At 47.0% G+C, this 15,511-nt stretch overlaps 1 protein-coding gene across 9 annotated transcripts in view; it reads right to left on the minus strand.

Annotated features, from left to right (window-relative positions):
• The window catches only part of DGKA (diacylglycerol kinase alpha), a 54,449-nt gene that overhangs the window by 1,014 nt on the left and 37,924 nt on the right, over positions 1 to 15,511 (minus strand). For 8 of the 9 annotated variants that reach the window (XM_035103931.2, XM_060271985.1, XM_035103933.2 and 5 more), the window contains 16 exons: positions 15,345 to 15,464; positions 14,476 to 14,593; positions 13,381 to 13,469; positions 12,543 to 12,662; positions 11,433 to 11,531; positions 9,967 to 10,059; positions 9,010 to 9,083; positions 8,082 to 8,156; positions 7,754 to 7,839; positions 7,456 to 7,545; positions 6,346 to 6,506; positions 5,812 to 5,876; positions 5,121 to 5,211; positions 3,149 to 3,347; positions 1,996 to 2,116; positions 210 to 270 (listed from right to left, as the gene is read on the minus strand). In XM_035103931.2, the coding sequence (XP_034959822.1) occupies positions 210 to 270; positions 1,996 to 2,116; positions 3,149 to 3,347; positions 5,121 to 5,211; positions 5,812 to 5,876; positions 6,346 to 6,506; positions 7,456 to 7,545; positions 7,754 to 7,839; positions 8,082 to 8,156; positions 9,010 to 9,083; positions 9,967 to 10,059; positions 11,433 to 11,531; positions 12,543 to 12,662; positions 13,381 to 13,469; positions 14,476 to 14,593; positions 15,345 to 15,464 (1,662 nt within the window). The remainder of the gene's footprint in view (positions 1 to 209; positions 271 to 1,995; positions 2,117 to 3,148; positions 3,348 to 5,120; positions 5,212 to 5,811; positions 5,877 to 6,345; positions 6,507 to 7,455; positions 7,546 to 7,753; positions 7,840 to 8,081; positions 8,157 to 9,009; positions 9,084 to 9,966; positions 10,060 to 11,432; positions 11,532 to 12,542; positions 12,663 to 13,380; positions 13,470 to 14,475; positions 14,594 to 15,344; positions 15,465 to 15,511) is intronic. The other variant, XM_035103930.2, reaches the window with a different exon arrangement.

The following is a 15,511-nucleotide window of genomic DNA, read 5'->3' on the forward strand; positions in this document are numbered from 1 at the left end:
TTCCGTGCTGACTATAACCCCCAGTGGGACTGCCTAGAGGCATCTTTTTTTGCAGCGCAGCTTAACTTCAATCAGACGGCAAAGGGAAATGCTTCTCCTAACATCATGCTTGCGTCAGGTGACTGACAGGTGAACAGCCTCTTCCACTGGACAAATGTGGTCCATGGGGGTGGGGAATCCAGTTCCCCAGCCCTGCACTAGGTGCTTACCGTGCATGGGGCTTGCATCCAGGGCTCTCCATCAATCTGCATGGGAAGATGCTTGAAGGTTCTGCAAAAGCACACAGAGAGGGAATGGTGAGCAGATGCTAACATGGAAACATGAGGCACAGACTTCTGCAGGTCTGTGTCTTATGATGGCTGCGTCTTATCATGGATTTTCTGCTTTGGCCAGCCTATACTACTAAGCATTGACAAGTGGGCCTTGCAACAATACGTTGCAGTTGGAAGCCCTGTCCTGTCATAAACTCAGAGTTGGAAGGGACCCTGAGGATCATCTAGTCCAGGCTTCTTCAACCTTGACCCTCCAGATGTTTTGAGACTACAATTCCCATCATTCCTGACCACTCATCCTGCTAGCAATAAATAATAAATAAATAAATAAATAAATAAATAATAATAATAATAATAATAATAAATTATTTGTACCCTGCCCATCCGGCTGGGTTTCCCCAGCCACTCTGGGTGGCTTCCAACAAAGATTAAAATACATTAAAATGTCACATAGGGCCTAAACAGGGTTGCCTTCAGATGTTTTCTAAATGTCAGGTAGTTGTTTATCTCTTTGACATCTGATGGGAGGGCATTTCACAGAGCGGGTGCCACTGTGGAATGGTATCATGGGAGTTGTAGGCCAAAAACATCTGGAGGGCCGAGGTTGAGAAAGCCTGATCTAGTCCAACACCCTGCAATGCAGGAATATGCAGCTGTCCCATACAGGGATCAAACCTGAAACCTTGGCATTATTGGCACCATGCTCTAACCAACTGAGCTACCCAGGGTTCTTGTTCACTGATATAATCAATCAGTGATGCCCTCTTTCAAAATTCACTCCACTCTATTCCACCACACTCGCTGTTTTCTGATTTCTCCCACTAAGCATGCTCAGTCCTCACCGGCTTGTTCCCCCATCAGGTTTCCCCCCTAAATATTTTGCATACTTCTGCAATCTTAAAAGCTCTCTCCCTTCCGTGTGTGTGTGTGTGTGTGTGTGAGAGAGAGAGAGAGAGAGAGAGAGAGAGAGAGATGCCATTTTGGCAGCATAAGCAACAGCACTCACAGCCTAAGCATCGGGAATAAGAAGGAATAAAACAGTTCTTTCCATTCAAAGCATTATCCAAGTAATCGTTACCACAGCCCTTTAAGGGAGTCCAGTGCTATTACAACCATATTGCAGATGTGGGGCTGAGCTTGAGAGATAGTGGTTTGCCTAAGATCACTCTCACACTAAACCATACACTATACCATACCCCATTCACGTGGGGGTTGCATTCTAGGTCACGGTGAAATCAGAGACCTACTGGAAAAAAACAAACGCTCTGCCTTGTCCCCATCCTGCCCTTTTAGTGATGTCTTTATGACATCCAGGTTCGGCGCTGTTCACCTGTGCTTGGTCGCACCTAAAGCAGTAGTTGCTTGTACAGTATAGTGCTGCAGGCTCAGCCTAGGAATGCATCTCGAGTGAAGGGCTTAAATAATTACTGATAGAATTTCATTCTGCGCACAGAAGCGCCGCCATTGTTACTTCAAATGCTCCGGAGCAAAGTCCTTGGGCTGAATCCTGGCACTAATTAAGCCGTGGACACCCCTTTTGCTTGTTCTCGCTCACTCTGCTCACTCTTACCAGACCATGTATCTGGTACCCTTTGTGAAGGGCGGGTGGAAGTTGCCCAGCAACCCGGCATCCTCTTTCTTTCCCTTAGGACGTGTGAGGGTTACAATGGCAACTGCAAGAGAAGGAGGAGAAGCCTTGTCGCAGACCAACTGCCTAACTCACCGCAGTGTGATCTCGGAGCACTTGGCCAGGCGTTTGCCCGCGCTCTTCAGTCCCGTGTAAATCTGTCCCATCTCTAAGACGCCTTCCAGGCCCACCACCTCCATCCGCCGGTCACTTAGGTCTAGGTGAGAAATAGCAAGGGGGAGGAGGAGAATAGGAGAATATTGGAGGTTTTGCCTATATCTACTTACAACAACAACAACAACTTTATCATTTATACCCTGCCCATCTGGCTGGGTTTCACCCAGCCGCTTTGGGCAGCATCCAGCACATATAAAAAACTAAGACATCAAACATTAAACACGGAGTGGCCACCAAGACCACATAACACCAGTCCTGAAAGACCTACATTGACTCCCAGTACGTTTCCAAGCACAATTCAAAGTGTTGGTGCTGACCTTTAAAGCCCTAAACGGCCTCGGCCCAGTATACCCGAAGGAGTGTCTCCACCCCCATTATTCAGCCCAGACACTAAGGTCCATCTCCAAGGGCCTTCTGGCGGTTCCCTCACTGCGAGAAGCGAAGTTACAGGGAACCAGGCAGAGGGCCTTCTTGGTATGGTAGTAGCGCCCGCCCTGTGGATGTCAAGGAAATAAACAACTATCTGACTTTTAGAAGACATCTAAAGGCAACCCTGTTTTAGGGAAGTTTTTAATGTTTGATGTTTTATTAATATTCTGTTGGGAGCCACCCAGAGTGGTGGGGAGGCCCAGCCAGACGGGCAGGGTATAAATAATAAGTTGTTGTTGTTGTTGTTGTTGTTGTTGTTGTTGTTGTTGTTGTTGTTGTTGTTGTTGTTGTTACAGGGCAGCCTTCATTTGTCTTTTTAAAGTTGTGTAGTCCTTTGCTTCCTTGACACCTGGTGGGAGGGCGTTCCACAGGATGGGCGCCACTACCAAGAAGGCTTTCTGCCTGGTTCCCTGTAACTTTGCTTCTTGCAGTGAGGGAACCGCCAGAAGGCCCTCGGAGCTGGACTTACAACTGCTTTCCCTAGCCAAACCCTCCCTGTGCGATGTTCTATGGAGTCTGTGGAGTATCATCCCTCGTTCATGGTCACAACAACCGACATCTGCTCTTGCTTTCCACTTCCGCTGCTGCCTAAAGCAGCCCAACCCACCTGAGCCCAGCTGCTGCCCCTTCTTCCTCAGCTCACCTTGTACACAGTTCTTCAGAGTTTCGGCATCACTGATGACCTGGGGCTGTGCGGCTCCCCCTGCTGTGCTTCGTGCCGCTGCCTCCCCCAAAGGTCTCTTGGTCTCACCCCAGAGGTTGGAGCCGCCGTGCATGCTGGGAATGTTGAGGACAGCTACTCCGGAAAGTGCTCCGCTGAGGTCAATAGGCTGCCCACAGCACTTGGGGGGGGGGGAAAGGAATGGGGGGGGGTTAGCATCACCAGGTAATTGACTCTTTCGTGTGTGTGTGTGTGTGGTTTATTCTTTATTATTTGATATAGAGGATGCAGTAATTGCAAAAACATAACAAATGCATATACATTCATATAATTTCTCATATACCGTATGTATGTACTGTATATATGTATGTGTGTGTGAGAGGACACAGCTACAAATACCAATAATATAAATATCATAATCCAATAACTAATTTACCACCTAAAGAAACTTGTGTGTGTGTGTGTGTGTGTGTGTGTGTGTGTGTGTGTGTATATATATATATATATATATATATATATATATATGTCATTTTATTTTTTTATAAAGATATCATAGAAATATCAAAGCAGTTGGCAGAGTAAAAACATGAATCATAAATCAAATGACACAACCGTAAAATAAAATAAAATGAATTCAATGGAGAAGGATGCCACATTATCTTTAAAATTTCCTCTCTTGCTTACCATCTCTCATCAAGAGAGGTAACTAATAATAATAATAATAATAATAATAATAATAATAATAATAATAATACCACCCATCTGGCTGGGTTTCTCCAGCCACTCTGGGCAGCTTACAGTATATATAAAAACAAAATAAAACATCAAATATTTTTAAAAAGTTTGTCTTACACAGACTATAAGTAAACCAATAAACCAATAGAAAACAACAACAAGAACAACAACAATAATTTTAGAGTTATACCAAAATTAAAACTACCACCAACCAGAACCCAACAAAAACCTGAGGAACCAAAATTAAAACTGGTTAAAACATTTTAGCCAGCTGCCCCAACCCACGAGTTGTTCAAGCAATGTCCCTTTCAATGCCATCCCTACAGCACTGAGGTGAGGGTTAAGTTCTAGATCCAGCCTTGACCAGTTAATAGGGTAGAGAGAGAGAAAAACAACAACAACAACAACATTATGAAGCTATCAAGAGAAGAGTAGGTTTTTTTTATGGGTTACTTCCAGACTGTCAGTATTTTCCAGGAGAGATTCAGTCACATATAATAAATAGAGGTTTGCACAATGAAAAGGAATTAAAGTGACCTGGTGCAACAAAACATTTTTCTTTTTTTTAAAGGACTTTTTGTTACTGTATTAGAAAATGCACCAAAATGTAAATGCACCAAAAAGTGTGGGATCATGACCAATCAAGCAAATCAGAAGAAATGCTTGGTAAGCAGTACATAACTTCCAAGTGAGCAAATCAAGACGAATTCTCGAGAGGCCCATGGAAAGGTGACAGAGGGAGAGGTGTCGGTGCTTATTTTTAAAATGAAAAGTGCTGTGGCTCAAGCCTGCTTGGCAGTCCCCCTCGTCCAATGCAGAAGTCCTAATGTCAAATGTGTAGCGGGTCCCAAGCCGCTTCTGGCAACTCAGTGACGAGGGAGAGTTACTCTGCACCCACGCTCAGAGACAACGTGTTCCTAAGTCCTGGTGTTCACAAGAATACCAAGCATCTCCTGAAGTCTGACTTAAACTAAGGGTTCATCCACACTCCCCTTTGTTCCATGATTTCTAGACACAAGGCTGAGAGGTTTACCCGGGAAAACTTGCGGCTTACTGCCGAATCATAACAAACGTTGATCGTTTTTTTGCAGACTGACGTTTGCTCTGATTCACCAGTAATCTGCAGCAGAGATGGTTGCAGAGGACAGAAAAGGCAACTCTCGTCTTTCACAGTTGCAACACAGCTGTTTGACTCAAGCGCCACAAGGGGGAACCTCACCTCAACAGACAGGCACTCCTTGAGCTTTTTGCATGTGGCAAAGATGGTCTCCGATGTAGCAAACTCAAAATACCAGAGCTTGTTCTTCATCCTGGTTCAGGGGGAAAGGGGGTGCGAAACAAAAAACGAAAAGCATGTGGCTGGGTTCTGTTTCTACCAGGAAGGCCTCAGCCAAACACATCCACCTGCAGGACTTGCCAGCAGCTTCAGATTTAGGGTGGTGCAGGCAGTTCCCCCGCACGGGAGCAAAATTGAGAAGATCCATAACTGAGAAGATCCATTTGGGGCTGCCAAATTTTGGCCTTACTCAGGGCACCATGTTACCAAAGGTCACCAATGTTGCCAGCCTAGACTGCCCCTCTGAAGAACATCCTCTTTTACTACCCAACTACTCCATGGCCGAAACTACCTTCTCCATAGAACCAACTGCTTTCTCAGCTACGTGGCAGCCCCTGGCCACCCACAGATGCTTCCCGGGGAGAGACGGAGAAGCACCAACAGTGTGCCAAAGAGGCCAGCGACCAAAAAGCCCCTTCCTCCCCACAGGCAGAGGTTCCTATGCATGAATGAGGAGACTCAAGTGCCAGATCGGACTGGCTACACAGGGGAAGACAGCCATGATTCCAGAGCAGAGGATTCTGGGTAGGTACAGTGACCAAGGGCGGGTACTCCCCAACCGTACTGCGCTAACCTGCTGTTAAATTTCTCCGGGTATTTCTCCCTCATGACATGGAATCGGTGGGCAATGGAGGCATCCTGGAGAAAGGGTGGGTGAGAAAGACAGAGTCAGAAATAAGAGGGGGCGTCATGGAGGTGGAGAGGGAACAATGGGATGGGAGGAGATGTCCCACACAGCTTCTTCCAAAGTACCCTCCCCCCGCCTGCCACCTCTCAGCTTCCCAGAGTCCCCCCTCCACCCCCTGCTTCCAGTCCTTCTCAACTTTCTGCTTTGTCCTGTATCCCTCTTGCTTGAAACCTTCTGCCCCCTTCTCTGCAGTCTCCTGCCACTGACTTCAGTGGCACCAGGATAGCAACAGCTCAGAAGACCGCAAAACCTCCCGTAGTACAGAGAGAGAGAGGGACAGAGGGAGGGAGAGAGAGAGAGACAGACAGACAGACAGACAGACAGACAGACAGACAATATCCACCCTCCACAGACTTCAAGAGGAGGGCTGTCCTCCAGTGCCGCTCCTTGGTATTTTCCACTTGCCCATTCCATACTTACTACCCCAATGGAGAAATAGTTGTTGATGATCTCGTAGGGGACGGGGTCCCCTTTCTCATCAGGGTTGTCGGGCGTCACCTGGACTGACCAGCGATCCATCTGCAGGATGCTGCTGGCCTCAATGTCTTTAAGGATCTTCACTAGGTTCTCGCCGTCATAACCTGGGCAGGAATTTATGCATTAGAGACTGAGGGGGGAGGGAGTAGGCTTGTGATTTTTGAAATGTTGGGAGGTGGAAGTGTGAACTCTGGTAATAAGCTCCACTCCCCCCACCTTGGCCAGACAGTCTTCGTGTAGTAATCAAATCAAGATGAGAGGAGCACAAAACCAGGCAACATCAGGCTGCTTTTCTTTCTCCAGTACTAGGACTAATTCCCATGCTAGAATGTTTGGGTTGCTACTATTTAAGGGAAAGATTAAGGCACAACAGAAAGCACTTTTGTTACGGAGCCAAGATCCGTCAGAGGCTTTTTATAAAATGCAGCTTTATTTTATACATGCTGCTGTGCTTGGCTTTCCAGCTACACGCTGGAGTTCAGGGTAAGGTACATGGGGTGATCCTCACAACAACCATGTGAGGTAGACAATGCAAATGACTTTGTGGCTGGGCAGGAATCCAAACCCAGGTTGTCCCAGCCCTAGGGGAAGAACTCTATGCTATCACATTACTGTTTATGAGTTATTGCTATATCAGCTATGTACTGAATGTTTTCAACACAAAATTGCAGAGGCGGAGGTTTTGCTTTGGAAAGAGACAAAGAGAGAGAGAGGAAGGGAGGGGGAGAGGGAGAGGAAGAAGGAGGGGTAGAAAGAAAGAAAGGGAACATAAGAGAAATTGGACAGCACAAGATTCATACCCAGGGTCTAAAACCCCAGGGGAAATATCAGGAGACTCTGTACACTCACTTGTTCAGCTAAACTGCCTGACATCAGGGCACCTTCCTTGCTGTTATTAATGGACCCACTGGTCAAATTCAGGGCTGTGGGAGAAACCTACATGGCTAAATGGTCTTAGCTGGGACAAGGAAACAGTATAGTCTCTAGTGGGTCACCTGGTCTGATTGCAGGTGATTAGCAGCATGAGATGGGAGACCAACTGGTGTTACTCACCTCCTCCCCAGCGAAGGCAGCGGGCCAGATCATTGCCAGTTCCCAGGGGCAACACAGCCACAGGAGGCCGACTTGGTAGGTTGGCTTTGTCTAAAAAGAGAATGAAAACTGATCCATTCCTTATAACATGGAGTGGCAACATTAGCGACCTCAGTTGTTAGGATGATGGGTACATTATTGGCCCTTTTAAAGCAATTAGCAGTTATCGTGTTGAAACAAAAACAGAGGTTTTGGATTGGCTCTTTATCTGTACCCGACTGTGGAAAAGGAAAACCTTTAAAGTGTCTCAAAGACCTACCGATGGCATCCAAGATCCATCCAACTGTGCCGTCACCACCACAAACCAGGATACGGAAATCTGGCACATCGCGGAAGAAGTTTAGCCTGGAACAAAAAAGGTGCATACAATTAAGTTTTAGCAACAGACTCCATAGCTGCCTCTCAGTCCTGATCACAAGCCACCTAGAGATAGAGCACAAAATTCCTCCAGCTGTGTTGGTACACACACGTATACACACACACACACTCTCTCTCTCTCTTTATCCTTCAAGAGATGTGAAATGTGGGTAACTACTGTCACAACAGGAAGACCCAGCTGACATGCACTGAAGGTCATAGCAACTCACCCAGGTCCGGGGCCCCCCTTCAGTAAATTGTAGACCTGCCGTGGATTGAGGAGGTATTGAAATTTCCGCAGCACCCTGCCAATAACATGGGGGGGAAAAGCAAATTGGAAACCACCTTGGTCAAGTTCGTAATATGCTTTGCGAGAGAAACCAGGTTTGTGGGACATGCTTACAAATGATGGGGTCTTGTAGATTAAGGGATGGTCAGCTAGTGTCCCACTGACCAGATCTGGAGCCCCAAGAATTTTTTACAAGCTCCTGGCAGCCCTGCCAAATGTGAATTGTATAAGTGATTACCCAGAGTTTTTCTGGCAATTAAAAGTAGTGGAGGTGGGGGTGGGGAGTTTCCATGTTGTAAGAGATACATTCTGCTGGGATTTTCTATAGAACCTCAGACAAAAAACTCATAAAAAATAAACTGCATCTAACCACCCAAAAGCAAAAGTGGTGTGGACCGTAAGACACACATCCTACCGTGTTTCTCATATTATAAGACACGTCTTATATTTATTTTTTTCCTCAAAAAAACACACTATGGCTTATTTTCAAGGGATGTCTTATTTTTTTCCTCTTCCTCCTGCCGCGGCCGGCATTGCTGCTGCGCCTATCACTATGTCTTATTTTCGGGGTATGGCTTATATTCCTTGAATGCTTAAAAATCCTGCTATGGCTTATTTTATGGGTATGTCTTAAAATATGAGAAACAGGGTAGAAAAAAGAATGATGTGGTACAATGGATCAGCGCATCTGGCTCTCGATCAGAAGGTTGGTGGTTTGAGTCAACCCAGGGATGATTGTGGGCAGGATTCCTGCATTGCAGAGTGTTGGACTTGATGACCCTTGGAGTCGCTTTCCAGCTCTACAGTTCTATGATTCTAGCCTCCCCTGCCCCGCCACCTTTATGCTTCAGACCCCATTCCCTTCTCACCTCTCTCCCTGCTTCCCACCACTCTTGGGATTGACAAAGACAAGCAAGGGGTGAGTGTCAGGCACCGGGATGATCTGCGGAAAGACGGATGGAAAGGGTTTTTGGGGAGCAGCTTGGCCAATGGTCAAATTCGCTTTCCCACTCCTGCTAACAAGCAAACAGCATGTAGGTTCAGCAGCACAGGAAGGGATGGAGAAACAGGCATGTAGATGCAGCTGGGTACAGCTGAAATCAGCCCTAACCACCCACCTCTTCCCTTTGCTATGAGCATGGCTTCCAGAGAGGTCTATGGAGAGCCATACATACAGCTCTTGGGTTCACTGTGGGCCTGTACACTCGTGGCAATTTTAAACCAGCTTAAACTGTCATAGTTGTTCTTCCTATCCCCTAATCTCTTGGGGTGGTTTTGTTTTTTTGTTTTGTTTTTTAATCCTGAAGGGTCCAGGGATCGTTAGCATTTATTCTGCAGCACCCTGCACTGAGCAATCATACCCGGGAGTCCCTGGAGGAAAGCCACAGCAGTCAGAACTAGTTTAGGGTTACAATGCAATTGAGCCCTCTGACCCAGCAATTCTTCTGCTTCAGCAAACAGCAGCTGCTGAGGATTTGAGTGGGTGACCTGCATGTATGGTTCAAAAGCAGTTTGAGCTTAAGCTGCATTAAAAAACAACAACCCTAAAACCCTGCACTGACCGGACCGTATATTCAGTATATTCTCTCACTGGTATTACCAAATTTCACACATGGCACAAACAGCACGGGAGGGACTCGAATGTGCTCCAGCTCGAGGGCAAGGGACGTTTTAAGTATTGACTAACCTCCCTCTCCTGCCAACTTCCTGGGTTATTTGTAACTTACATGGATGCAGAAGGCATTGCTCAGACAAGCACAGCCAACAGGGTACCAACAGTAAGTGGGGACCTGGCAACACCCCCCTTTCACTTTCCCCAGGCTCACCCGCAGTGCCTGTCCCTCAGGGGTGGTGAAGGGCTGAGCTGGATCTTCTGAAGGGGTCCCACAGACTCCGTTCTTCTGACTGTTCTGTCGCTCCTGGGACACAGAAAGGGGCAAGAATCAGCAGGGGAAGTAGCACCACAACAGCTCTAAGGCTGTTGCTGGGATGAAAACCATTGGGGTCAAATGCCCGAGGAAGGCTCGCCACAAACAAGCAAGCAAGCACCAAGAGGATGGGTACATTTCTAAGACCTGCAGCTTGCTCCTCCTCTTCCTTCAACACCTACTTAATGTGCTCCCTGTGTGCATTCTCCTGTACTGAAAAAAACCAGACCTATCTCCAGAGCAAAAGTAGATTCTGAGGATTATATGCATGTGCCAGAAATGTGGTGATATGTACTTTACAGTAGACTTCAGTGCTGAAATTATGCCATCTTGTCTTAAACTGGACCATATCATAGAATCATAGAATTGGAAGAGACCACAAGGGCCATCCAGTCCAACCCCCTGCCAAGCAGGAAACACCATCAAAGCATTCTTGACATATGCTTAAAGACCTCCAAAGAAGGAGACTCCACCACACTTCTTGGCAGCAAATTCCACTGTCGAACAGCTCTTACTGTCAGGAAGTTCTTCCTAATGTTTAGGTGGAATCTTCTTTCTTGTAGTTTGAATGCATTGCTCTGTGTCCGCTTCTCTGGAGCAGCAGAAAACAACCTTTCACCCTCCTCTATATGACATCCTTTTATATATTTGAACATGGCTATCATATCACCCCTTAACCTTCTCTTCTCCAGGCTATATCAACAGCAGCTTTTCATCTAGTCAATTTAACTCCCGAGGCAAACTTTAAAAATCATCTTAAATACACAGAGCATTGCAGAGGGGCAGAGTTAACATTTTCTCTAACCCCCATACCTAATAATAATATATTTGTACCCCATCCATCTGACTGGGTACCCTTTCACATACTAAGCATACATAGATCTATACATATTTAAAAACCTTTAAAAAACAGTTCCAAAATTACTTTGGTGCTTAGGGACTGAAGAAGAAATGCTGTATGCAGAATGGGCATTCTCAACAATAGGACTTGCACCCAGATAAACACAATCTATTGCAGCCACAATGATTTCTAACGATGTACTTTAGTGCTTTAGCTGGAAGCAGAATGAGAACTTACGAAACTGCTTCATCAGATACTATGGTAGGACACAAAAAACAATGTACATTATGGGCAGTGACTGCTCTCTTGCACTGCCTCCAAATCTTTTAAAAACAATTGTTAGTGAGCAGGCGGCATCAATGGGCTTCAGAAGAGAACACTCTTTCCTGTCGTTTGTGTCCGCCATGACAGCTGCGATTCCAACTCTATTATTCTGTGCATAGGTGGTGTTGTGTGTGTGGGGGGGGTGTACACATGTGCAAACATTTTGTGTATAATCCATGTGTCTCAATAAGCCACTCACCAGCACAACAGGGTAGATTGCTGAAGGTGGCAGGATATGATCTCTGAGGACCCCGCAATCACAAGTTGAAGGCATGAAAGACATGCACTCGTCATGGATCTAGAGAGATACAAAAAGTTTATTCTGAGTTCTGCCCTGCAAAATGGAAAGGGTGGAAAGGTACCACCAAAAGCCTCGAATGCAATCTCTTCCTTTCACCTAGAACACCAGTTCAGGAACAGCATTTGTGATTTTGCTTTCTGAACCATGAAGCAAGACAAAAATGATGATCACTTTTAACTGATGAAATGAGAGTCTGACTACATATAAAACACACGCAAAAATCTCTTAGCAGAATATATATATACATCAGTTACTTATAATGTGGCACACTATGCCAGGAAGGCATAAACCAGTCAGGCTTTATTAGGCCACAGGACAGCCCTCCACCTCCATTGTTGCTTTCACCTCCCACCTTTTCACAGGCTCCCTCGAGAAATGCTCCTCCTCCCCAGAAGTCCTCTATTCCACCAATACTCTGCTGCCCTTTGCAGATCTTGCTGCGCCCATGCAGGGAACAGCCTTAGCTTAGTTGCAGAGCACCTGCAGGTTCCCCACAGCCTCTCTGGGCAGGGCTGGGAATGCCCCCTGCCAAAAGCCCTGGAGAGCCACTGCCTAACAGTGTTTAGGCAACACTGAGTTAAAACCGACGAATGGTCTGACTCAGTACATGGCAGCTTCCCGTGTTCCGATGCTTGGCAAGCCAGAGTGCAATGGAGGACTCCTTCCTACAAGGTAACAGGAACACCTGGAAGGGGCCACTCTGTGATCAGACACAGTCTCACTTCTCACAGTCATTCTGGCACATGGGATGGGACCATTGGTTGCATCCCGGCTGCTGCTGCTTCTCCCAACCACCTTGCACCACAACTAATGAAGCAATGAGTGCTGAGAGGGCTCTCCACAGTGAATATGGAGGTGCATCGTGATCTCCCAAATGAGGGAAGGGAAAGCTGGAGTTTGAAGTGCAAGCAGACAGATAACTGAGAAGCAGGCCCTTAATGAAGAGCCATTCCTGACTTGTGGCATCTAGGCCTCCAATCAGGGAAAATTGGGGGGGTATGAACTCACCTTCTGATGGCACCAGGCACAGTGCATTCCCGTCAGGCTCTGAAAACTCTTGATCTTCTTCTGACACCGGTCACACTTGCTACCGTCACAGCCGCCTCTTACCCAGATGTGGGCTTGTGCCTGCAAGTGGAAGAGTGATGGGCACATGAAAGTGGAGGGACAGGGACCACCGGGCTAGATCAGCAGAATCAGAACCCACAGCTCTCGAGTTCTAGCCCTGACTCCCTGGAGAGAAGATAGATCTAAAAAGATTGGAACAGGAAGGGGAGAATGGGAGCCAGAGCTCTAGAGTCCTTTGTCCAGGACATCCTCTCTCAGCTCTTGCATGCTATTTCCTGATGGTTAAGAGGAGTGATGTAATTAAACTGGGCAGGAGCAAAGAACTAAGGTGTTTATAATTAGCTGGGCATTTGCTATTTACTTGGCTAATGATTTTGGAAATGATGCTGCTAAGAAAAGGTGGAGGTCATGAATGAATTAAGAAGGGAAGAAATATTTCCTACAGATGTGGTCTGGGGACAGGTGAAGACAATTTCACATCCAGGAGAAGAGGAGAGGGGGAGCACCCCACAAATCCTTAGAAAAAAATGAATCCAGAGAGTTCCTAAAGGGAAGGCATGAGAGTCAGTGGAGGGAACTATAGAAGGAGACAATCTGTTCCCTTGCTTGGACAGGAGATCATGACAGAAAGGAGGGAGGCTGAGGATACACGGCGGGGGAGGAGAGGAAGCAGAGACAGGGGAAGTCTGAAAGAAACCCTAGGTAATAACGCAGCCAGATGAGCTGAAGGTTGCTTTATGGATGCAATGCCCTCCCCTCTTTTGCCCACTGTACTCACACTGGTGTCACGGCGGCTCTTGGCATAGGTGCTGATACAGCTCAGGGGGGCTTTGCGGGCACAGCGCTCATGCACTGTGCACTTGCAAACTGTGGGCAAAAAGAAGGAGAAGGGTGGATTTGTTGACATGTGAGCAACTAGGGACTGAATATGCAACTCCAGTTACAGACTGCCCCATGAAATCCCCACCCCATCACCAGCTAATGCCGCCCAGATTCAGGCCTCTCATTTCCTTCTGCTCTCCCCGCTTCCTGATCCTTTGATCAGTATCCTGCAAGCACAGAGCCACCGAGAACACCTCTCCAAGAGGAGAGAGAGCATGAGAGGCTAAGTGAGCCAATAAGTTTTTGTTTCACGCAGAGCACAACCAATTGTTGAACGGATGTCATGTTTTCTGACTACCGAAACTGCAGTGCTCCATGCCTGAGCATCATGCAAATCTCTCCAAGGGCAATGCATTATTTGCCCCTGCTTAATGATGAGAAACGCTCATTAAATAGCAAACCCCCTCACCCCATGTACATGCCACATTGCAAACCATGCTTTAAAGGAGCTTCCAGATTTTTAAAAGCAGCAAGCAACTGTTGGGCAGCTCATGGAAATCCCAGCTTTATTTTCTTTTAAAAGGCAAGCTTCTAGAAAAGTAGTTGGATTGCTGCTGCTGTTGTTTTAATAGGAGAGGAAGTGCCTGCAAAGATGTTGAGAGAAGAACAGAATTGCAGGGGCTTCCAGAGCAAAGGTGCTGGTGTGCATGGCTTTCAAGGGCAATCCTGCTGGATCTCCAGAGGCCACAAGAAATTTCTGATCTAGTCAGTTTCACTCATAAGGGAAAATTAAAACACCCCTCCGCCCTCTGCTCAGTGGTACAGGCCACACTGCCGGAGGCTCATTTTTTTTGTTAGTTCTTCCTGAAGATGCCTCAAATATGGCAGCGTTTGGAGGACACACCCTCCACCTGTTCTCCATCCCCAGGTTCCCTTGTTCGCAAACACACTTATTATTCCACAGCAGGGGCAGGCACATACTAGAGAAGCCCATACTGGATGAAAGGAGGAGATGACCACCTTCACCCCAAAGACAAAGGAAGCCACTCACAAGTGCAGCGCAGCCCCTGCTTGCGCAGCCCCAGCAGAAGCGTCTCACACACATTGCAGTAAACGGGCCGGTTGAAGTGCTTCAGGCGCCAGAGGTGCTGCCCATCATCCTTCATGGTCTGTAGCAATGGAGGAAAGTAGGCAGTGACGGCAGAGGTTGGTTTTTGTTGTTGTGTGTGATTGTTTTTTGAATGGGAGGGGAAGAGAGATATCAGGGTTCACGGAAGGTGTGGGAGGAATGGGGGGGATGTGGGTCAGAATTTTGGGGAAAGGTTGGCATGTTTGGGGGTGGGAGGGATAATATTACCTTCAAAATGTGCATGTATGGACTTATAACTTTGGCCCCTTGGAATGAACTAATACAAGAGTAAAAATATCAACTTTTAATAAATATTTTAGGAAGGGAGGACTCTCCTCCAAGAAGCCCCCATGATGGAGAAAAGCACTACATGGAGCTATTCTGTGGTGTGTCAGGTGTTGCTGGACTGCAACTCCCACCCACCCCTTTAACATTGGCCATGCTAGCTGGAGGCTGATGGGAATTGGAGTCCAACAGTGCAGCCACCACCTCAAATCAACACAGTGAAAGAGCAGTTTTGCTTTTGCTCCAGTCTTAATAAAAGCAGCTTGTGACTTATCTGTCAAACAGGGTGGCAGCTTGAAGCTCATTTCCAAGGAAGCACCAGGTAATATTAATATGTGGCTAGAAACCATTCCTGCTTCCTGTACTGGAGATCACAGAATGCCCCACTGTCCCAGACCACAGCACCTTAGTCTGGCTCAGATAGGCAGAGGTGTGCCTGCCTGTCTTATTATCTCAGCCCCCATCTCCCTTCCCCATCCTTCTCCCTTGCCCCTCTGTGCACTTACAGCCTCCAGTCCAAGTAGCACCAAAAGGGGGACAGTGGTGGCGCCGCCACGGAGCCACTCGGATAGAGACACTGTGCCACTGCCGTCGTAGTCAATCTCTCGCATCATCTCCTGCAGGATCTGTGCCAATGAGAGATGGGAGAAGAAGAGGGCATGGGAGGGCTTGC

Source organism: Zootoca vivipara, chromosome 2, assembly GCF_963506605.1.
Source record: "Zootoca vivipara chromosome 2, rZooViv1.1, whole genome shotgun sequence".
Classification (NCBI taxonomy): domain Eukaryota; kingdom Metazoa; phylum Chordata; class Lepidosauria; order Squamata; family Lacertidae; genus Zootoca; species Zootoca vivipara.